A 24,292-nucleotide genomic window follows, 5' to 3' on the forward strand; every position below is an offset into this window, starting at 1 on the left:
ACGGAGGGTTGACTTTTCAGGAGACTTTTCAGGAGTGAAAAGAAAGACACTATTCTGGAAAGAATATTGTTTTCTTCTTTCTTGTGTGTCCTCCCACTGAAACCCCTCGCTGTCAAGTTGAAAGAAGTGTCTGGCGACTCCATATGCATCAGAGGAGACATGTGGTTGTCTACACCCTGCCCCAAGACCAACCAGTGGCGGTTGGTAGTGACAGGGAGGGAGTGGGACTACGTGGGGAAATTGAGAATTGGCATAACGACTAAATTGGGAGTGGGAAAAAAAAGAATTGAGCCGCTCCACAGACACAGCTAACTTTAGCACTTCCTCACATTCAATAAACATACACACACCCGCACACCACGCGCACACACACACACACACACACACACACACACACACACACACACACACACAATGACATAATACTTATCCTGTGGACAAATACGCAGTCCTTGCAGCAGCCTTGCACACACTTCGCCTGAGTCTTTATCTGCCTTGCTCTCTTAGACACACTGTCACCCACACACCCACACACCCACCCACACACACACACACACACACACACACACACACACACACACACACTTGTCATCTTTATCAGGCTCCCTAGTCATCGCCTCTAGACTTCGGTGTACCACACTGTCTCAGTTATCCGCACCCCCAGTGCTTTCGAGGCAGTAAACTGCTTGTACAAACAGGTTGCTAATTGACAAGTTGGTTATTATATGTCGTCAAGTGGGAGGCTCCATATTAGACGGAAGATGCAAGGAGGAGGGGGAATGGGGAAGTGCCGCAATGAAGTGGCTTTCGACACTGATTTAGCTGTTAAAGTTTGTTTATGTAGTTGTTCGCGTACCCCGAGGGAAAGCAAGATGCTTTTTAAAGCATTGGCATTAGCGCCTGGCTAAGCTGCAGTGGCAGTTGGAATGCATGCTGTTGAAACGTATCACACTCACTGGGCTAATCACTGTAATCAGCACCTAGCTTCCACAACTGTCTCAAACCTGTTCCTTGTCTCCCTCATTATTTCAGTTTATTAATCTCTTTATCTGTTTTTCTTCCCTCTCTGGCCCCCGGCCCCCCTCTCTCTCTTTACACCCCCATCCCCCCCCTATCTATCTTTAAACCCAATTTATAGCTTGCGTCATTTGTATAGTTTGTTCTTGCATACACTTTGAGGTGTATGCTCAAGCGCCTCTGGGGTGTTTTATATGAGGATTGGCAAAACACCAAAAAGAACCTCATATTTAGACCTGCAGGAAAGACGTCCACACTTCATTCACATTAGTGAACAAAGGCTTGGGTGTGAATAGATCTGTCACGGTTCTGATTAGCGCGATTGAGGTAACAGAAAGTGTGTTTCATTAGAGGCTGTCAACAGTATCCTAAGATTAGCAGGAGTGTTAATTGGATGGGCGATCCGGCAGTCATTCTAACCAAGTGTCAGACTTTGTTGTGACATGCAAAGCAGAATTCAAGAGAAGGCAGCTAGCAGCATATGATCTGCACAAGACCAGTGTTCAATACAAGTAAGACGCGCATGTCTTTCCATTTTGAGGCAACAGCCATAACCAACAGCCATAACCAACTAGCCTGGTTAATAAACCAGACCGAATCAGCCGTTGGCAAAAACAAATTGCCTGCCGTGTGATTTGAGTCTGGCTTATTAGCCAGGCTTATAACCAACAGCCATAACCAATAACAATTTGCCATTGTATCGTACTAGCGTCACGGGTCGTAGGCTCCCTTGCGAGTTGCGACGTTGTCACCCTTGCGATGTTGCACTGCTAATTGTAGTGAGCAAGGAAGGTGGTGGTGTGAGTAATGAGTGTGATTGATGCACAACAGAATAGGGTGAGGATAGGGTGCAAATGCAGACGGGTAGTAGTTTGGGTTTTACTTTTCCGTTTATTTTACTGTAATATTAGCGTATATTTTACATATTACAGTATTTTCTGCCTTTCATTATTGTCAAGGGGGTAATTACCTGTCTCAAACACTATGACTTAAAATTCTCAATTTAATGTTTGTGTAGGATAAAGTTTGTGAACATACCCTAAAAGCTGGATATAGGAGGGGCTATAGGGCCTCTCAAAAATGGTGTTGTAGTAGAGAGGGCCGCACATCGTAGACACAAGCAGACTGAGGGAAAATAGACAATAGTATGTAATTAAGTGTGAACTGCTCAACCATCAGCGATAATAGGTAGGCCTAGTACTGTACAATACATTGGAAAGCATACAGTGTCAGACTAGTCAACATTCATTTGCTATGGACCCGTGGCTCATGTATTGGTGATGAAGATAAAACAACAACACTTTGGGATTTACTGTACAATAATAAAACCAATCACCGTGCCAGATTGTAACCAAGCCTTTAAAGAGAAGCCATTATCCCCAGTGCAATCTTGTCTCTATACCCTCTCTGCCCATGGAAGAGCAACATTGCTTGGAATAAAGTTATATTTGATACACAGAAGGTACAGAGAACTTTAAATTAACCTACAACATCAATGTCCAGCAGTTTGTTTTGTGTGTCCAGCAGAGTTTCTAGTCTGTCTTTCTGGAAGAGGTTGCACACGAACGTGAAGGCCGCCCTCATACACCATACACCCGACATTCATGCTCTATGCTTTGATTGCCTTTAAATAATACCATATGTGATTGTCATAATTTCCGACATTTTTGCAGAGCAATTAATGGAAGTTAACAGAGCAGATCGAATCGCAAACGGCATAGCATCAATCAAAGGCTGGCAGGCGGAGGCTTTAGCAGGGGGTGTGGGTTGTTTTGGCGGAGATGAAGTGAAGGAAATGTTTGCAAGCAGGCGAAGTTCTACAATTACGGAGGACAACACAAAAGGAATGCAATAGGGTCCGGCCGGTGTGTCATGTGTGTGGGTAGAAATGTGAAAGCGAACTGACTCCCAAGCGAACTGACTGGCTTTTCCAGAGCAGTTGTGAGTGTGCTACTGTAGTAACATGCGAATCTATGGGGAAAGATACTGTAGTGTCTGAACCGGAACGGAACGTGGCGGTCGTTAGGCGAATGTATATAGTAAGGATTGTGACCCACTTACAGTACATATACCTATTCACATTATTATCCCAGTTAATAATTTGCGTCCCTGCATCGCACTGTTTCATTTGTATACATTGCGTCAAAGCGTTACCAAAAGCTATACGCTGTAGCAGACACTTGAGTAATAGTGAATTCACACTCTGTATGCCATTCATAACTATGTCTTGTGTTTTTCAAAAGTTCAAAGAAATTCCTTCTCAATGATGAAACTCTGTTAGATGACGTGAAACATTTTCCATGCCCTAAAAACATCCTTAAACGAGAACAAGACCGGTGTGTGCGTGTGGGTGTAAGTGTGTGTGTGTACGTGCGTGCGTGCTTGCGTGCGTGCGTAGGAAGGTGCATTTTCCCTCTTTACTGTTCCCTCCATGCCTCATGTATTCCGTTCACCACGGCTCCTCTGTGTGATTCAGCACCACAAGGAGCTTTAATTCACAACTGTCAGAGTAGAGGATGGTCTCCAATGATGCTCTTCTTCATTTCAACCATTATCACACTCTTCATCCATCTAGAGAGCACTGGTGTGAATGAAAGGGGTGAGGCTGGCGTGCGTGCGTGCGTGTGCATGTGTTGTTTATGGCTCGGTTCCTGCGATTCTGTGCATTTACCCGTGCATGTCTATGAGCTTTTGGTTTGAGCACTGTCCGTGCCTCTGTCCCCCCCCGACACATTACTATAGGTTCTTGGATGATATATTTGGAATATGGGAACATAGCAAAGAAGAATTCCAGGAATTTATTGATGTTTTAAATAGCCATCATAGATCCATAACGATAAAATATGTGACACACACAGAAAGGATTGACTTTCTTGATGTAACAATCTTCAAGGGCCCAAACTTTAACACAAATGGGAAACTAGACTTAAAAGTATTCTTTAAAGAAACAGACACTCACGCCCTATTACACAAAACGTCATTCCACCCGACACACTCCTACACAGGGATAGTCAAATCACAACTACTAAGATTCCATAGGATTTGCACGCAAAGAAGTGATTTCAAAATAGCTTGTAAAACTCTATTTAATGCTCTCAGACTAAGAGGATACACTAGGACATTCCTCCGGAAAGCTCAAAATACCTTCTTAGAAATACGAGTGCGGGATCCAGGCCCTAAATTGGCCTTGATAACCAGTTATTCAACACAGAGCACACTAGCTAACAACAGAATAAAAAGGAATTTTGAGAACCGAACGGATGATCTTCTAAAAGATTATAAAATTATATCGGCCTACAGAAAAAACAAAAACCTTAAAGATTATCTAGTACACAGCAAGCTAAAAGAAATCAACACACCAGCACGCCAGGGACCAGAATACTTCAAACCCAAACAATTAGTCAAAAGTAGAACTACAAAACGCGTGTTGGAGATTAAACAACAAATAACAGCCAGAACCAGCAACTGCATTTATTTAATCACATGTGAAAAATGTGGTTTACAATATGTCGGAGAAACGGGTAAAACAATAGCTACAAGGCTGGGACAACACAGATACAATATTAACAATGCAAAAAAGACAACCACAAGATTTGTGCAACATTTCATGGCTCACGGCATTGAAGCTCTAAAATGCACTGGACTTCAACACAATCCCAACTGGACAGTAGGACAAAGACGTTTTAATGAAAAACAGTGGATTAAGAACCTCAACACGGATTTTCCTGGAGGCTTAAACATGCCTAAAATCAGATCTTGAACACAACAAAACTTAAACTCAGGATTAAACTGGAGAAATCTAAAAGTGATTGGATCAGACTTCCTTCGGATACATGGCGAATGCATTTATTCCTTGCACTGCGCCTACACATGTTGCGACCGAAGGTCGCAACATGTGTAGGCGCAGTGCACTGAAGTTTTTTTATTCCCCCCCGGTATAGAAGTTCACTTATATCAAAACCAAGGGGCCATCGCAGGATAATTACCGCCACTCTGAAGGGGTGTATTGATGTCCCCGGCAGGGGCAAAAGACCGGCAGATCCCGACATGATGAGCACCTGAAAGGAATGAAGTGTCACCCAATAATGAGATACTGTCCACACCGGGCGACTTGCTATCGATTACTGCTCCACACACACAGACTATAGGCTTTTCAGGGAGGTGGGTAATAAAAAGTGTGTGTGTGTGTGTGTGTGTGTGTGTGTGTGTGTGTGTGTGTGTGTGTGTGTGTGTGTGTGTGTGTGTGTGTGTGTGTGTGTGTGTGTGTGTGTGTGCGTGTGCGTGTGCGTGCGTGTGTGTGAGTGCGCGGTCACAAAGGAGATCGTACTGTATCAGTGTAGTAAATCTTTCACATAGACCAAGCACCCCTCATGCTGAGCGTTGTAAGACGCTGTAAGATCCATTTAAACACTTAAACCCTATGCTATTCTTAGTTGACCGGGGTTCCCCAGGGCTCTATACTTGTTCTCCTTGTTTTTTCCTCCATACACCAAATCTCTTCACAGAAAAAGGACGATCTACAAATATCTACAATTCTATCCCTTCCATCTCCCTCATGTAGATTGTAGATTGGCTATTTATGATCGCCCAAGAATATATAGGGAAGTACGGTTCTGTGGTTAAACAGAAGGATAGGTCTGTGTGTGAGAGCTTTAGGGCAGATCCACACTATGGTCACTCGGGACCACTTCATGGGACATTACTCCGGGACATTCCTGGAGGTGGACAGGCATTCAGTGACGTAGAGGTAGAGGTACCATGAGATGACCCACACTCGGGACCACTTGGCAGATGTTGTGGTAGTGTGAATGCTGCGTACCGTTCCACTTCCCAGGAGCGGATCACCCAACCATTCCCGGGCACCACATGGAGGTATAGTCTCGGGACCGAAGTGTACTGTATACTCAGATACGGAATGCTGCAATGTGAAAGCATTGAATTCAGTTGAATGAAGGGTACTCGGGTGCGGAAGAATCAGGGCCAATGTGAATCATGGCCACCGGGAAGCAGGCAATCGTATTCGGGAACAGTTTCAATCAAACAAACTCAGTGTGAATGGGCCCTTAAAGGTGTAGTGACAGGGTTGCTGCAGTCCCCACTGGTACAGGGCCAGGGCATCTGTAGTCATCAGTCTGTCAGGTACTCCTGATCTGACCACGGTCTACACACACTGACATAGCCTCAAACACTATACGCTGCCTTCATTGGAAACTGGGCCATGGCCAAAGGTGCGTCAAAGTTTGGTGATGTAGAGAGAGGTACCATGAGAGGACCCAACCAATTACTGTATATTGAATCAACAGAGGTACTTCCGGCAGACTCCCGGGTGCTTCAAACGCCACCGAGCGACTTCCATTGAAATGAATAGCTGGGAGCGGGGCTGTCCACTCTCTAGTTTATATATAACTCTATGCCCTCACCATGTCCCTCAACCATATACACACATTCTATAGATAGACGAATACGCGGAGCGGTGCCCTGTAGGCAAACATACTGTAGCTCAAATTAAGTGCAGCTATGATTGCCTATGATTGCCTACAGCTCCGCGGATTCGTTTATACCACACATGTAGCCAGGCTCCTCCGCTTGTGCTGCCATTCTCTTGTACAAGTAACAGCTGCTTCCATTCTCTGCTGTGGAAACATTTGGAGATGAGCTCTCCCTTTGACGTATAAGTTTCGAAAAGCTTGATAAGCCTGCTTTCGCTCCCATCCGTCTCCCTCGTGGCTGCCTGTCAACCATGTGTACAGCTGGAGGATGAGAGCCCTCAGCGATGGCCGACCCCTTTTGAAATCAGAGCTTATTTTAATGATGTTTAGGACACACACTTTCCTGGGGTTTGTGTGTTTGTAATATGTTTTTTATATATATATATATATATATCTTAGTCATGACACCATGTTCATGACCAAAACCCTGTCATGAAAATGTGGTCTCACTTCCTTCCTGGACTACAAAGTCACACCTCCATGCAGCCTCCCCCCTCACCACAAGGAGGGTAAGTGCACAAAAGCATTATGGGCATTGTAGGAATTCAGCAATCCAGTCCAAACCCTAGTCAAACAAAGCCCCCAATAAGGCTGGCCATAATGCGTTGAAGAACTTGGCTTCAACGCTTGGCCGCTGCATTTTGCACGCGAGGAAACCCTGTGCCGCTGGGGTTTAACGTTGAGCGCTCGTTTGCACTTCAAATTTGGTTGGCAAATCCGGAATCCGTTCCTCCGGGTGCTTCGAAACGCCACTGAGCAACTTCCACTGACATGAACAGCAGGGGGGCGGGGCAGTCCGCCCTCTATCCTTTTATAACTCTATGAGTCAAACACACAGACTTAATTATTTTGTCTGGCCATATAGGGTGCAATTACATAAATGGTGCCACATGACTACACATATTAACATTGAGTGACTGCAGTTTCTTCCAGCGGTGAAACCCATTCTGGGCGGGAACCCCTTTTGGTGTTTTAACTAAGCATTATGTTATACTTTAGCTATTGAAAAATAGCAGATTTTCAAGCTCATAACGCGCCACCGAGTGGCGCGCTACGAGCTTGTGGGTCTGCTATTTTTGAAAAATCGTGAAAATGTGGCACAAATCTTTGAATATATATTCTTTCAGAAGCCTTTATTTTTATTTCGACGTCAGGCCTAAATGGGTTAATGATTTTTACTGTATTCAGAGACTTGGTATCAATAGTGTCATCCGTGTGTTGAAGATATGGAGAACACATTGCCTTTCAATGGAGAAAAACAATATAATATATTTTTCATCTAGTCTCTCTCACATTCTCTCTCTCTCATCACTCTCTGGCCGTTCTCTATAATTATCTAATTCTTTACTTTGCAATCTATCTTTATTAGAAGGGATAATTTATGAATTGAAGACTAAGCCAGGCATTGAGAATGAGCTCTGTGTGACATACTGTCTCGTTTCACACCAGCAATAAAAGCTTTGATGATGCTGATGAGGTCATTACACGAGATCCATATTGATTTAGAGAGCGTTCTCTACGTGCAGTCAGTTATTATTCATGTAATCTTAATAATTCCCATCTTTCTTTTTAATAAAATGGTCTGCATTTACCAAACGGAATAAAGACGCTATAGCCTATATCGCCTTTATCCAATGTAGGTACAAGCCAGGTACAGTAGAATAGAATAGAATATAGAATAGAATAGAATAGACTTTTATTTGTCATTGCACACAAAGCATACACTGAGCATACAACGACATTTCTAGGGAGCTCCCACATAACCGTAGTACATAAAAACACTAACATACACATGTATAACATACAACACAGAGTAATGTGCATGGTGATATTTAACCCATTCTGACCTGAGATCAGATTCATACGAGGTTTCCGCCGGACACACACTGGTCTGATTAACCAAATTCTGACCTGAGATCAGATTCTAAAAAAATGTCAGTCGTTCTTCGATTTTTCAAAAATAGCAGACCTACAAGCTCGTATCGCGCCACTCGGTGGCGCGATACGAGCTTGTAGATCTGCTATTTTTCAATAGCTAAAGCATAACATGATGCTGACACCAAAATGGGTGCCCGGTCAGAATGGGTTAAAGTGCAAAAAAAGAAAAGAACCAATAAGTTATCACAGTCCAGAGTCAGAGTGCATGATGCATATGAGGGGACAGTCAATGCTCATTTAGTGATCGATTTTTATAAGACTAAATAGGTACCAATAACCTACTCATCAGATTGTCTGTGTATAGGCAATATGCCTCATCCTCACACTTTCCCAATCACATTCACACTTTAGCAAGGTATGATTTTCAACCTGAAGCAGTATGGCGTTCAATATTGGTGGAAACTGTTGAGGCACCTTTTTATATACTTTATATACCAGAGATCAACTGTACCAGAGATTCAAGCTGACAACTTTCAGCTTGAATCAGTATCAGTGTTAATTTTTAAGATTAAGATTTAGTCTTTTGAATAACACACCATCTGTCTTAGTCCTATTTAGTCTTATAAAAATCCTTAGTCTTAGTCAACACAATTAACACTGCTCAGTATCAACATGGCCTCCACTGTATGAAGACATGTTTCAATGATGCCTGTGTATTTTGATCGACGGAGTAGTTTATTCACTTGCCACGTACTGTCAAGGCTTCCCCCCAGAAAAAAGGCTTTGAATTCAGGCATCCAACCTTTACTACTACTTTACATCAAACAAGGTCAAGAGAGAAAGCAACAGTGCGCTGAAGATATAGAGTGCCTGAAAGATTAAGGACACTCCTGTGAGTCTGTCTGAGGAGAGTTTGTATTTCCGCTCATCCATCGCAGTGAGTGATGGCTTCATTTTCCTCCCTGAGAAGCAGCAGTGTCGCTGATGTGCTTCACTTCAACTGGTCTGGGTGCAAGGCTAGGCCAGGACAGGACAGGCCTCTTCTCCCCCCCATCTCTCCATCGACGACAGATGAGTCCCCCCCCGCTGAGGACTCTCAGGATAGCTTTGAGAAATGCCTGTGTCAGATGACAGCTATTGCAGCCATGCAAAGCCATTTTCTTCAAGGCTTTTTTTCTCTCACTCTCTTTCTGTTATCCACTCTTCCCAGTCTGTGTCTGTCTGTCTTATGGAGTTATGTGGGACTTATTTTAAAGATCCCACCATCTTGTGAGCTGCCTCACATTTGCGAATATCCATGTAGTCTACTAGTCTTACTGCCTCTTAAACTGTTTGTCTGTGTCTCTCTCAGCTTCCTATCCGTATTCTTCTGTAATGAAAGATTAGCAGACGCGATCATCTGTGAGCACACAGTTGACTCGAGGTTCCGCAACATGTCTCCTGAGCTGCTTATCTCACTGTAAGCAGCCGACAAGCACTGCAAGGCTGAAAGTGTTACGCTCAAAGTGTACAACTTTAGTTTTTTTCAACCAAGGTTCATGTTTTAGGTTGTTATTAGAGAAACTAAAAGGTGAGTGTTCATTTTCTTTCATTTGCTGCTTTCTTTCGTTTTAGGGATTTTAGCAGTTTTTGACAGGGGGGCGGGGGCATTCGAGCATGGGGCTAAATATGTATTTTTAACACAATTTTATGGTGATTTATTCTTTTATCGTTTACTATAGTCCTAATAAACGCCAGGAAATTACATCTGGCCACAAAATATCACAGGATCTACTGAATGTGACAAACTGACATATTGAGCCTATACACACAGTATAATCCTTCCCCCAGTAGGCTACCTTCACATTCAGTAGATCCTGTGATCTTCTGTGGCCAGATGTAATTTCCATAAAAAAATAAATCACCATAAAACTGTGTTAAAAAATACATATTTAGCCCCATGCTCGAATGCCCCTGCCCCCCTGTCAAAAACAGCTAAATTCCCTAAAACGAAAGAAAGCAGCAAATGAAAAAAGATTAACACTCATCTTTTACTTTATCTAATAACAAACTAAAACATGAACCTTGGTTGAAAAAAACTAAAGTTGTCCTTTAAGTAGCCAAATGTGCCGGGGACAAGACAATGAGTGAACAAAAGGAAATTTATTGCAAACTTTGTTTGGTAGGAGCATGAGGGGAATCCTGGAAGGAGGGGTGGAGCTGGGAGACACTGGGTTTGTGGAGGGAGCCTGGAACAAAAACAGAGGAACAAAGTTAGAACAAAAATAGACGATCTACAATATGCAATATATTTCTTGTACGTCTGTGGTGTTATATGTATTGTAAGTTCGTTTTCTCTGTCTTGTCTTGAAAACCAATAAAATTTTAAGTTATAAAAAAGAACAATGCTCGATTTGCCCTCTGGTTAACTTTTAACCACTTATGTAATCATTCTTTGTAACATTCATTGTATTACTCTGTTTGGACAACATCCCTTGTAGCTCTGTTACAGTGTTTGGCGATATGGAACTACCACTGAAAAAGAAATGCTGCAATATAGCGTCCTATAGTGGTGGAGGATCATTTGGAATGCATCAACACGTGATCACAAACTGTAATTATTCATGCTAAAAATATATAAATACAGGAAACTATATCTCCGGTGCCCACGTCATTTTGGCGCGTGTAGGGGCAAGCAGAATAACACTTTTATTTAGTGGCTCAGGGAGTAGAGCGGCCGCTTCGCTTGGGAAACTAAAGGGTCCCAGTTTGATCCCACACTCCCTCAGAGTTGGTGTCGAAGTGTCCTTGAGTAAGTCACTGTGTCGAAGTGTCCTTAAAGTAAGTCACTGAACACCTAATTGCTCCCAATGAGCAGGTTGGTTCATGGTCTCCTCCACCTTACTGTCTACTGCCATATCTCAGTGGTGTAATCCACTCATTCTAGAACCATTAATTTGACTGATTATATATTATGCAGAGATATAGTGTAGGATAATATGCGTGTGTCATGCGCATGCACAATTGTGGATACACTCACGGACGGATGGAAGAACATACAGTCACACACGCACTACTTTCTTTGGTAAAATATACCGAAAGTATAACATCACAACATTTTCTGAAAACTACTACCCACTTTCCCTGATTTCTGAATCCAAGTATCGCTTTACTCTATTGCATTTTGCTTAGAGAACTGCAAGAGAAAACCATACGATGCTATGAATAAAAAATACACCACTTGAAGTGCATAACATTACAAATAAGTAATGGAGTGAAAGAGTTCCTTCTCCCTGTTTGCTTCTCTCCGTCTTCCTCCACCTCCCCCTCTCTTTATCTCCATGTCTCTCTCTTTATTCCCCTTGTGTTTTCTTCTCCACTGCCTCTGAGTGCCTTTTCAGTTGCTTACAAAGGATTGCACAGCATTACATGTCTGTGTGGCTTCCCCAGGCATGAGGCCCTGTTCCTATATTTACACCTCAAACCACACACACAAACACACAAACACACACACACACACACACACACACACACACACACACACACACACACACACACACACACACACACACACACACAGACAGGCAAGCCCCCAGACAGGCAAGCCCCCAGACAAGCCTGATTTGTTCGTAATTGCGGATTGTAGATTGCCTATTTTCCTTGTGCGACATGACGAGCAGCCAAGTATAAATCAACCAACACGCTCACACAGAGGCACACTCAGACAGGCATTATACACAAGCCCCTTTCTTATCACCTGAGCCAACGTTTACACTGTTTTACTACCATCCAAACAGGCTTCTGTGCAAAAAGAAGTGCTTCGTCTCGGTTGTTTTGCAGTCAGCGAGCTGCTGTTCAGCGTTGTGTCCTTGTATTTGTATTTGTGTCCTTCTGGAGTTGGGACTCTGCCCAGCTCGGTGGGTTGAGTATTAATTCTCTTGGGCTGCCGTAGTTCGGTAGATCGATAGAACAAGTCACTGCCTATTTGAGAGGGAGGTCACCGCGCCGGTTGTTTTGGTGCCAGCGAGACGGCGACTTCTGTGAAGTAACTGAAGGATCATATAAGGGCATACAGGGCAACGCCTGTGCGTGTGCGTGTGTGTGTGTGCGTGCGTGCGTGCACAGAATCACAACACATAGTTAGTTGTAGCATGTATGCAAGCTTCATTGCCTTAGGAGTGAGGTAGAGGAGTAATCTCCTGGGCTGAGGAAGGTTTGATAAAAAAAAGCCACACAGGTCACCGCTGCAGGCGGGAGCGTCTGTTCCATGCCTGCTCAGAACCTGATAAGGAGCTGGGGTGGGGGTGGGGGGCGGAGAAGGGTGGAGCTGGGGGCTGGCTGTAGTTATGAAGAGGTCAAGGCTCTGTGGCGAGTAAACACTGTCCTCTCACCGAGACCCTTGGCGGGAATACAAAGCAGCCCTCTGCCACGGTCACGGGGTGTGAAGAGAATTATGATTACCCGCACAGAAGATGAACCGTGAGCGGAAGAAGTATGCAGGCAGGAAGGTGCCAATGGTCAGGCAGGCAGACAGGCAGACAGGCAGGCAGGCAGGCAGGCAGGCAGGCAGGCAGGCAGGCAGGCAGGCAGGCAGGCAGGCAGGCAGACAGGCAGACAGGCAGACAGGTATAAGGCAGACAGATAGTAGTAAAATAAATGAAAGGGGTAAGATCGATAGTCCAAGATGGAGAAGCAACTGATGAAAAAGAGAACGCATTGAAATAAATGTATAGTGTGGACGTTCCGTGCGATAGAATAAACAGTGCAAAAAAGAGAAACAAAGAGTAAAAAATGAATAACATATGTACTGTACATGTGCATGTTTTCCCTGTAGTAGCAAAGGTAGGTAAACTTGGTATACTTACAGTACTTACTTACGTACGCCTGACACCCCTACTGGGCTATAGGCCGTCGACCAGAGCTCTCGGTCACTGGCATTCGTCTCCATCTGCGACCAGGTGCATCCCAGCCTCTCGGTGCCTGGAGATCCCGCCGCCAGCTGTTTTTGGGCTGGCCTCTGTTTCTCTTTCCCTGAGGGTTCCAAGTCAGAGCCTGTCTGGTGGTGTTTGGGCCGGCCTCTGTCTCTCTTCCCCTGAGGGTTCCAAGTCAGAGCCTGTCTGGTGGTGTTTGATACTGGCTTGCGCAGTGTGTGCCCGATTCATCTCTATCTTCTTTGTCCAATTTCCTCTGTTGCAGGGAGTTGTTTAGTTGTCATCCAGAGATCGTTGTTGCTTGGTATGGTATCCATTATATGGTATCCATATACTGTAAGGATAAGGATCCTCCAGAAAATAGGTGGCAGTGAACATGGAAGTTCGAATCCACCATGTTATGAGATATTGTAGAGAGAGAGAGAGAGAGAGAGAGAGAGAGAGTAAAATAAGACAGCGAATAGGATAAAAGCAGAGAATTCTAAAGACCTGCAATGTTATCTGAGAAAATCTATAGCACGGATGTTTGAAGAGTGTCATGGGTGGAGTGTTTAGAGTTTGACTGTAATTTCATTGCAGGTGATTATCACCCACTCAAATAGATGAGCTCCCTCTCTGTCTCTCCCTCTCTCTAATTCTCTCCCTCTGTTTCTGCAATGCATGTTTCAAAGGCACTGATTAATGTGTGCAGTAATTGCATTTTAATAGAAATTACAGTTTCATATTTCATTATGAGTCCTCCCTTCAACAACATTCCAAATGAGAGAGCGCTGATCAGTCAACTGGTGTTGTCTTGATAAGCCAAAGCTCTCGTGATGACTCTCTGAAATCCATCATTTGATAGTGACAAATCTTGAGGAAAAATAAAGGGAAGCTCCGCACACTCAGATCTGCGCACAATCAGTTTTTTTTTGGCAAGCTTTCGGTCTACTGACCTTCTTCAGGCCTGAAGAAGGTCAGTAGTCTCCGACTGTCCGACACAGCGGAGAGAAAAAGAAAGAGTTGGATAAAGTGTCTGTTTAGTGAAGATGTGCTGGTCTTCGCCGTGTCATAGGAAAGCATAGTAGTGTCACACTGTTTGCAGGTAGCAGCGCTGACTTCTTACCGGAGCCGGTGACTTTCGTTTGGAGTTTGTGTTTCACTTGTGGCCACGTAAGAAGAAGAATTGTTGTGGTCGGAGTCGTGAATCAGCGGAGTGTGAAGATGTGAGGTAGAATGCGCGGAAGGACGTGGGCGGGGCTCCCAAGGCTCTGCGCAATGAACGTATAAGGTCTTAGCAATCTGCGTAGCGTACACTGTGCAAAGAATGTAGGGCTCAGACGTTGATGTGACGGTGAAGTTTACAATTGTAATATTGTAAACTTTTACAATATTGTGCCAACCAGACCCTCACACGCCCCTATATGCATGTGCTCTAACCCCACAGGCGAGGTGCTCCGCCTGGGCAGGATGGCGGGCCACACAGTGAACGGCGGCTGGTCGTCGTGGAGTTCCTGGTCTCAGTGCAGCAGGGACTGCAGCAGGGGCGTCCGCAGTCGCAAGAGGACCTGCAGCAGCCCTGAACCCCGCTACGGAGGTCAGACCTGCCTGGGATCTGCACAGGAGTATCAGGAGTGTAACATCACCCCTTGCCCAGGTGAGATAAATGATGCTCATGCACTCTTGCACTCTCGCACACGCATACACACACACACACACACACACACACACACACACGTTCCACAAGGAGCGTCCCTTGCATGATTCCAAGACCACTGAATGATTCTGTGCCATCCTGACAGACTCCTGACTACTAATCACCAACATGAAAGGAATCAGCCCCAGATAAAGGCCATGACAGGGACCCAAAGTTACCCCAAGGAATTAGGGAATCAATCCCCATGGCGTCGTGGTGTGTAATTACATTACTGCATAATTATGCTCCAGCTATGGGAGGTCTTTCTTTTTCCTGTTGTGAAAACCTCTGAGGCGGTACATTTTCCACCCCGCCCGCGGGAGACGGCGAGAGGAATCGTTCTAATTAAATGAATACTCTGTCTGACAAAGGAGGTAATGTGCTGTCTAAATGGAAATCCACTGCTTAGTTTCATATAAAAGCACACGTGGCATCTAGCACGGGTGCCGAGCACTGAGCAGTGCGAGTGAGACTTTGTCTCAGGTGATTATTAATCCAGAGTCCTGACGTCAGGCTCTGTCTTCACACTAAAAGCAGCCATTCATCTTCATGCAGTTTGAAAACATTGATACTATTTTTACAGCCCGTTAATTCATTCAGCTGGAGTTCACGCGTGATTGCTAACCAGGGAATAGGAAATCTGCGCCTCGCTCCATTGAAGATGCACTTTGAATTAGAAATAGTTTGGAGACTACTGGATTTGTCTTACCAGCCTAAAAGCCTCTGCACTTGACTGCAGATTAATTCTGTTTGCTTATAATGTCGCCACATCACTGTTCCGATGTATTTCCTATCCCAATTCTGAGGTGTTGACAATGATAATTCTGCTGGCTAGCTGTATTAATAACTCCAGTCTCCCCTCCAAAGCGAAGGGCTTAGCCTAGCTTGAGATGTAATGAATACTAATAAGGCCTAAATTAGCGCACATCTGAAAGTGTGATGTTATTACAGTTGGCCTGAAGCAGCCGTGGACAAAGTAGCCTACTCAAATTCAAGCTAATAGAAACTGCAGGCTTTCTATTCCTGGAATGTTAGCATGCTATAATAGAAGCCATGTTTTTGCGTAATGTTTTTGTAATCGTTTTTGAAAAACCTTTATATGTCACTGGTAGGCGGGTTTCCGAACTGTCGACTCTACAGCTTCCTCTGAGTCTGTAGATGTGCAGCAGTACAGACAGCAGAGAAGAGATGGGTTTAAAAAGTACTCTTCTTGACAATCTTGACAGGTTTCTTGACCAACTTTATAACAATCTGACAGTTCATCACTAATTCAGCACTTCTGGAGCCACAGCCTTTACAAGCACTACTAGTCCACTTTTATGTAAATCAACCGTGTCTTTACTAATTTATTTGCTTTGATATATTGATTTCATGTTACGCGTGTATTTTCAGACGCATTTAAATCATTGAAACAAATTCACAAAGTAAACTTTCCTATCAAACAATAATTTTGCAGCTCCCCTGCAATGACCCTGAGGACCGCTTAGTGGTCATGGACCCATTATTGAATACCCATGCCTTATAGACGCATTAGTGCAGCCCAGTGTGCAAGAGAAAGCCGGCAGAACTAAAGGTGCTGTCCGTGCATCCATCTGCTTGGGGAAACAAATGAATCTGTGTGTTTCTCCAGTCCGCGTCGAGATGGGCCAATTTGTCATCTGGGACCGGGAATCGACTGATGTGTCACTCTGTGATAGAGAAATTACACTGAGATGACAAAAAGCACGGGCTACCTCAATTACCTGCACACAGCTGTGCTGCCCTGGCTCTTTAACAGCTATTCTCAAATGGTTCCCCAAAAGAGAGTTTCTCTCTCTTCGCCACAATGAAGAGCAGACTTTGTTGGGAGTGATTATCCCAGAGGTGTGTTTGCCTCTCCTGCTAGAAGCCTTTTTTTATTGTGTACACCTTGTTGCTCTCTATCTCTCTCTTTCGCTCTCCAGAATTTCCCTTGCAAGTATAGCACCCATATGTATGTCGTCCCGCTGTCGGGCAGAAACCTTGTATCTCCTTTTTTATATATATATATATACTGTATATATTTGTGGGGGTGAAGTGTGCGTGTGCGTGAGAGATAATGGCCCGGTTTCTCAAAGGACACTTCTTACACCATGGTGTAAGAAGTGTCCTTTGAGAAACCGGGCCAATAACTGTGATGTTTGCCATTCGACAAGAGCTGCAAGCATTGTGATGGTTCATTTACTTTCATTAATCAGAGTGGTTGTCAAGTGCCAGTTAAGAGGTCTACTATGGCAGCTGGATGAGGCAAAACTTGCTGTAACACACACAGCAACACGAACGCATGCTCAAATATACACACACTGAAATTGCTTCATTTTTTCTTGCCATGCATCACTGTTCCATTAAATGTCTTGGAATGACTTCAATTTCTTTACGTTCAGCTAAAAGGGTATTTTCAAATGACCAAAATCCACCTTCCTACAAAGCAACAAAGCTGTGAAGTTTAAAATATCCTTTGTCATATAATACAGAAGCTAGGAAATAATATCACCAGATCTGACTTCACATTCATACACCACCATCAACAATAATATTACATTAGAATCAGGAAAATAATTGTACATTTTGCATAATTTTTGTGAAATCCACACTACACTATGAAAAGAATGTTCGTATGATTTTTTTTCCCTCTGTTATCACCTTGGCACACGGCAATAAATAATTAACTGATGACAAATGCATTGAGCTCTAAAACCTGGGGTTAGGCACCAAAACCACCTTTCTAGATTGAATAGGCTTGGAGATACAGTATAGCAGTATATGGCTATACTATAGCCATTTTAAGCTCCATATTGGACAGCATCTTGAAAATGATGTTTCCAGAACGGTATATTTACTAGACTTTTTGTATGTTCTTAAGCATTCCTAGAGGTACAAGAATCAATTGGAAAACCTTTAGTATGGCCTGGTAGGCTGGTAATCCCGAAGATTTTTGCTGCGTGTCACCCCTCCATTTCTCTCCCCGTTTCCCGTCAACCTACTTTCAATCTATCAATAAAGGCAGAAAAAGGCCCCAAAGAATTACTTAAAAAAAGAAATACCTTTTAGTATACATGTTTTGACATTGACACGTCTATATGGTTGCTGTGTTAAGTGGATGGGAGCTGGTCGTGCTGGTCCTCCTGGTCCAAGTGCTCGGTGACGTGTGGAGGAGGACATTACATGAGGACCCGGACCTGCAACAACCCTCCACCAGCCCATGGAGGAGACATCTGCCTGGGCCTGCACACTGAGGAGGCACTGTGCAACACACAAGCCTGTCCAGGTACGCTGAATAGCGCACGCACGCACACACGCACACACGCACGCACAGACTCACGCACTCCCACGCGCACGTTAAGTAGGTTAGAGTAGAATCTAGGTTACCTTCACAAGTTTATCTTCCGACAAGGTTCCTCTGGCTGAGCGAAGCCTTATAAAAAAGGGAGAATGACGTAACGGTTAGTTCGACGTTACGTCATCCTTCACACACACACACACACACACACACACACACACACACACACACACACACACACACACACACACACACACACACACACACAGATTAGATTAAGGTATCTCCAGGCTCTGGTTGATATACTGTGTCTTCCAACCCTTGCAGAGAGTTGGTCCAACTGGTCAGAGTGGTCCCTGTGTGACTCCACTGGCTCCCAGCTGCGCGCGCGGCACTGTGACGTCCTGTTCCCCACCGGAAACCAGTGTTCAGGGAACAGCACCGAAACCAGGCCCTGCCCAACGGACTCCAACTTCATACCAGGTGACCACGCACGCACACGCACACATGCACTCACAAAAACAGGCACACAAACTCACTGTTTAAAGCATTTAAGTATGCTTATGGCTTGCATGCATAGTTTGAAAACATGCAAGCATGAACGCACGCGCACGTACGCGCACGTACGCGCACGCATACGCACGCGCGCGCGCACGCACGCACGCACGCACGCACGTACGCACGCACGCACGCACGCACGCACGCACGCACGCACGCGCGCGCACACACACACACACACACACACACACACACACACACACACACACACACACACACACACACACACACACACACACACACACACACACACAGACAGACAGACAGACAGACACACATGCAATCAATGTTGGCAAGCATAATCTTGAACAATCCCCATCACAAGATTAAAGCCGTACCTCAACATGTTTTCCCAAAGCATTTCATTCATCTTTTTAGTCCATCCACAGTGTGCTTCAAGGCTGTTTGAAGCATTGAAGTGTTGCACCTTCCATTACATTTCCTAAACACTTTTTCCAATTTCCTAAACACTAGCATTGCTAGGAAACGCTATCAACATCAGTTTCCTGTATCTCCATAACAAAGCCTAGTATAAATACTTCATTGCGTCGGATAGACAGACAAACTGTCGCTTCAATTCAACAACCTGTACAAGCACAGCACATTATATACTCTCTCTTTCTCACACAAACACAAACACACACGCACACGCATGCATGCACGTGCGCGCACGCACACACGCGCGCGCGCACACACACACACACACACACACACACACACACACACACACACACACACACACATCATCGCTCCTATCTTATTGATACTGCCCCAGACAAGCATCTCTCTGCCTTGACAGGCTGTAATGTGAGCCAGACCGCACCATTGATCTGTGATACACAGGATCATTAGAGCAACTCCACACTCTAACTATGGTTGCTCAGCCATGCCTTTCACATTGGATCAATGGCGCTGTCGGGTGCACACCTTGTAATAGTTATTATTTATTAGTCAATATTTACAGCAGTTGTTTCTACTTTTGTGTCATAATATCTCAGATTTGTATAGTGCTCTTCTATAAAGTACCTAAAGACGCTTTTTTGGCGAAAGGGCCTTTCTGTGTGGAGTTTTCATGTTCTCCCCGTGTCCCCTAGGGTAGGTACCCTCACAAAAACATGCAGTAATCCTGGTCTCTAAACTGCCTCCCCCTGGCCAGCCGGGGCGCCTGATGGAGGGGAAAGGAACTGGTTGGAATAACGTGTTCCTTCCACGCGCTACGTCCAACCAGGGAAACTCCCCCCTGTCAGGTGTAAAGGAGCAACTTGGACACTCAAGCATGAAGGAAGCATGAGTTAAGTCCGTTGCTCTCCCCAGGTTGGCGGAGGGTGTGTAGAGCCCAGGATCACATTAGATGATTGACACAGGGGTGAATGGGTTACAAAAAATCGTGGGATAAAAAAATATAATAACAATAACAATAAAAACAACTTTATTAGGAAAACATACGAAAAAATGATATGTCTAAAGGTCCTTGCAGAATACTTTTTTCAGAATTTTTTGGGACCTTTTCTTGCCTTTTTTCCAACAGTCTGCAAGGACCTTAAGAGTACGACGAGTAGGGAATTAATTTACGGAAAAAAACCCCCACCAAAAGTGACAATATAGAGATACAAGGTTTCTGCCTTATATATATTTTTTAATTGAAGCTTAAAATCTTAAGGGTTGTAATAGTAGGATTTGTAAGATATGAAAACCCTTTTATAGGTTATCATCCATCAGGTTTAATGAGAAAGGTAGTCCATTAACCCATTCTGAACGGGCACCCATTTTGGTGTTGGCATCATGTTATGCTTTAGCTATTTAAAAATAGCAGATCTACAAGCTCATATCGCGCCACCGAGTGGCGCGATACGAGCTTGTAGGTCTGCTATTTTTGGAAAAATCGAAGAACGACTGACATTTTTAGAATCTGATCTCAGGTCAGAATGGGTTCATCAGACCAGTGTGTGTCCGGCGGAAACCTCGTATGAATCTGATCTCAGGTCAGAATGGGTTAATGTTCATTATCAGTGTCGTGTACTTCATTTCCTTCAATGAGAGCTGATACTTCGGCCGCAATTAGCTCCTCGAGTTTTATGATAATCTGTTTCATACTGAGTAAAGCTTTCGTCTCACATTCAACCACACAATTCGTCAAGCTAACATGCTTTTGTGTGTGTGTGTGTGTGTGTGTGTGTGTGTGTGTGTGTGTGTGTGTGTGTGTGTGTGTGTGTGTGTGTGTGTGTGTGTGTGTGTGTGTGTGTGTGTGTGTGTGTGTGTGTGTGTGTGTGTGTGACGTGTGACGTGTGTGTGTGTGTGTGTGTGTGTGTGTGTATGTGCTCCTTTCTTTTGTGTTTTCATCATAGAAGTCTCAATTGCTCGATCCAGTCAGGAGGAGAGACGCTGTGGAGGTAATGTGTGTGTGTGTGTGTGTGTGTGTGTGTGTGTGTGTGTGTGCACGCGTGCATGCGTGTGCGTGCGTGCGTGCTTGACAGGAGAAAGATTTAAGCGAGACAATAAATGAATACATTTGAATACATCAAGTGGTTAAGCACCTTTGTTTTACCATGGGGCGTTAACTATTTCATTCTATTCTAACCTGTCCTATGATATATTCCAATGTTTCTTGTCGGTTTTATGCCTTTATTTTGGCCTATTACCGGCTGCCTGCCCCGCCCCAGAGTGACAGCCAGGCAGTAACAAACACATTATTTTTATTTGACCCATGGTAAGCAAAATGGGTGAAAGAATCCACCAGTGCCAGTGTATTTCAGTGTTTTTTACTTTTTTTTGTCAAGCCACCTGACGCACTATGCATGCAGAATGTAAACAAAGCTTTTATTCCACCAGAACCTTACACGGCCCAGTGCGCCCGCCCACCTTGAACAACAGCCAATGTAGCGCATTGTTGCTGCTTTACACCCAATTGCACTTTCCAGCTGCATTCTCACCAACAATAAATTAACACTCATTTTGACTATTTCTTTTTTAGAGACCATTGTTCATTCATTCGGATTAGAGGGGGGAAATTTCATGTGGAGCTAAGAAAAAAAAACAGGGGGCCCGGCCCCCTGGGCATGTGCCCAGAGTGCCCATATGGTAGATACCATAACCCTGAGAACGAATGTGTGTGTCTCCCTTCCCTCAGACTTCAACGTGTTCCACATGATCGCAGTGGGCCTTAGCAGCTCCATCCTGGGCTGCCTGGTGACGCTGCTGGTCTACTCCTACTGCCAGCGCTACCAGCAGCAGTCACACGACGCCACCGTCATCCACCCCATCTCTGCCGCGCCGCTCAACACCAGCATCACCAACCACATCAACAAACTGGACAAATACGACTCGGTGGAAGCCATCAAGGTCTGCGTTTTTGCGGTCTTTGCATTCATTTCGTTTCCGGGCGAACGCTCTCCGCGCTAAACAACATCCGGGTGTTTTCCTGAGCTCGTCCGAAGCAGTTGTTTGTTTGTTGTGATGCTGCGCGAGCGAGGTGATAAATGGGTCTCGCGCTCACGCTCTCACAGTCTATGAAACAATGCTTTGCCTTCCTTCTCTGTCTCTGTGGCCATTAAACTAGATTTCTCTGGTTTCCTCTTACTGCATGGCTCCTATACTGTACTGTAGCACCACCTCTCCTTGTGCACGTACGCTATGTAATATACGGACAGTTGTGTACTACTTCTTTCTGTGTGTTGTGTTCCTACTGTATATTTAGTCCCCGTTTTGACCGTAGTCTCATACACTGCTTTCTCATAACACACTAACTGATCAGTAATTAGTGTGTAGGCAGGTAGTCGGCTGTCAATCGTCAGGTCGTTATGTTTATACAGCGTCGTTTTTAGTATCTTTAGTGTCTTGCACATCTTTCTGTTCACAGTGATTCTTATATCTCAGCGTGAATAGAATAGAAAGCCCAGAGGCGTTGACAGAAATCCAAATGTGGCCATAGACCAAACAACAGGCCCTTTATCCACAGTTTCCGTTGAGCTTCGGGTGCCAGGGAGTGCTATATGATTAGTGCTCATCCAAAGCCACACTGGGTTCCAGCTGGGCTTATTTCAGGGTTTCAGACAGCTCCCAACAGGGGGTTTTACACTGCTTTACACCTCCTGGAGTTCGGAGTGAGCCAAAACAGACTCACAAGACTGAAAATGACAGTCATTGTTTATTTGCAACAGCAGCACAATGCAAAAGCTACCTATGCACCGCCTAATACAAAAAATCCATTTTGGTATTTAATAATAATAACACATATTATTGGAAACAGACTTTCTGTTATATGTGATTAATCGATAGACTACTAATCCCTAAGAAAATTTGCAGCCCTAAATCAGTGCTTTTCCAAGCTCCATAGTGGAACTCAGCTCAACAAGTATTTTATTTGTTTTAAATTAAATGAAAATGTGAAATGCAGTACAATATAGACACAACAAACATGCCCCCGGAAAGACAACGGCCAACTCTCAAAAGGCAATTTCATTGCAATTTGTCGAAACATTAAAAAACCTCATCTGTCCTGAATTTAGCCGTTGCAGATGCAGATAGATCGGCAGATATGATCATGGACATAGCGGCAAACGAATCCATCCAATTGAGCAAATTCACATTCTGGCTCCATCCTTGCTGTGCTAAATGGTTTCCGATGTTGAAATGAACAATATAACCATTCAAAACAACAACATATGAACACCTGGCACCATATTTCAGGATGTGATTGTTACTGTAGGTCAAATCATGATTACAGTGGTGCATTTCTCGTAGCAGGCAAATATTATTGGCCTTCCTAGCCAATTTGGATGCCTCCCAGCTGAATAATAATGCCAGCGCTACCAGCAGCAGTCACACGAAGCCACCGTCATCCACCCACATAATGAGTTGATGATCACGAAGTCTAAATAAATTAAGCCACTGTTTTGGCTCTATTTGTACGGTTGCATACAGTAACAGGCTTCTAGATCACAGCATATTGACATAACCACTGAAACCCTCAGGGGTCTATACTAGGCCCCATCCTTTTTTCCCACTGCACCAAATTTCTACAATTTAATTGCGAGCTTGTAGGTTGTTAAAGTTGATTGAGTTGGATACGGTTTCTCCCTCATTTCCTCGTATTTCTAGTTTACTGAAATAATGTCATGCACATTTGTCCAGTGCATAGACTGGCTACTGCAGCAGGCCTGGTTGACTAGATTTAGAAGACATTTTGAAGCTCTTGCTACTGAAATGATTGATTATTTATATGGAGAAATCCTGCCAGTTAACATGCATCTCAATGGGTGAGCAGGAAAGCTTGCCAATGTCTCCTGAGCTCTTAGTAACTGTTGCCTATTGGACAAGGATGGGTTGGGGAAGGACTTAGCAAAGGGCTAATTGAATTTCACTTCCGGGTTCTCGTTCAGCCTGCTTCCTATTAATGGCCCAGCACAGATGTCACTATTTTTCACCTACCATTTTCAATACATTATGATCTCAATAGAAGTCAATGAGG

General features: G+C 44.2%; 1 protein-coding gene across 2 annotated transcripts in view; it reads left to right on the forward strand.

The window, feature by feature from the left end:
- sema5a (sema domain, seven thrombospondin repeats (type 1 and type 1-like), transmembrane domain (TM) and short cytoplasmic domain, (semaphorin) 5A) overlaps positions 1-24,292 on the forward strand; it is a 187,480-nt gene that overhangs the window by 158,899 nt on the left and 4,289 nt on the right. The window contains exons 17-21 of one of the 2 annotated variants that reach the window (XM_083778497.1): positions 14,721-14,930; positions 18,085-18,255; positions 18,595-18,750; positions 21,174-21,215; positions 21,953-22,164. In XM_083778497.1, coding sequence (XP_083634623.1) covers positions 14,721-14,930; positions 18,085-18,255; positions 18,595-18,750; positions 21,174-21,215; positions 21,953-22,164 — 791 coding nt within the window. Of the gene's footprint in view, positions 1-14,720; positions 14,931-18,084; positions 18,256-18,594; positions 18,751-21,170; positions 21,216-21,952; positions 22,165-24,292 lie in introns of both variants that reach the window. The other variant, XM_083778496.1, reaches the window with a different exon arrangement.

Source organism: Protomyctophum parallelum, assembly GCF_964188405.1.
Source record: "Protomyctophum parallelum genome assembly, chromosome: 12".
NCBI lineage: Eukaryota > Metazoa > Chordata > Actinopteri > Myctophiformes > Myctophidae > Protomyctophum > Protomyctophum parallelum.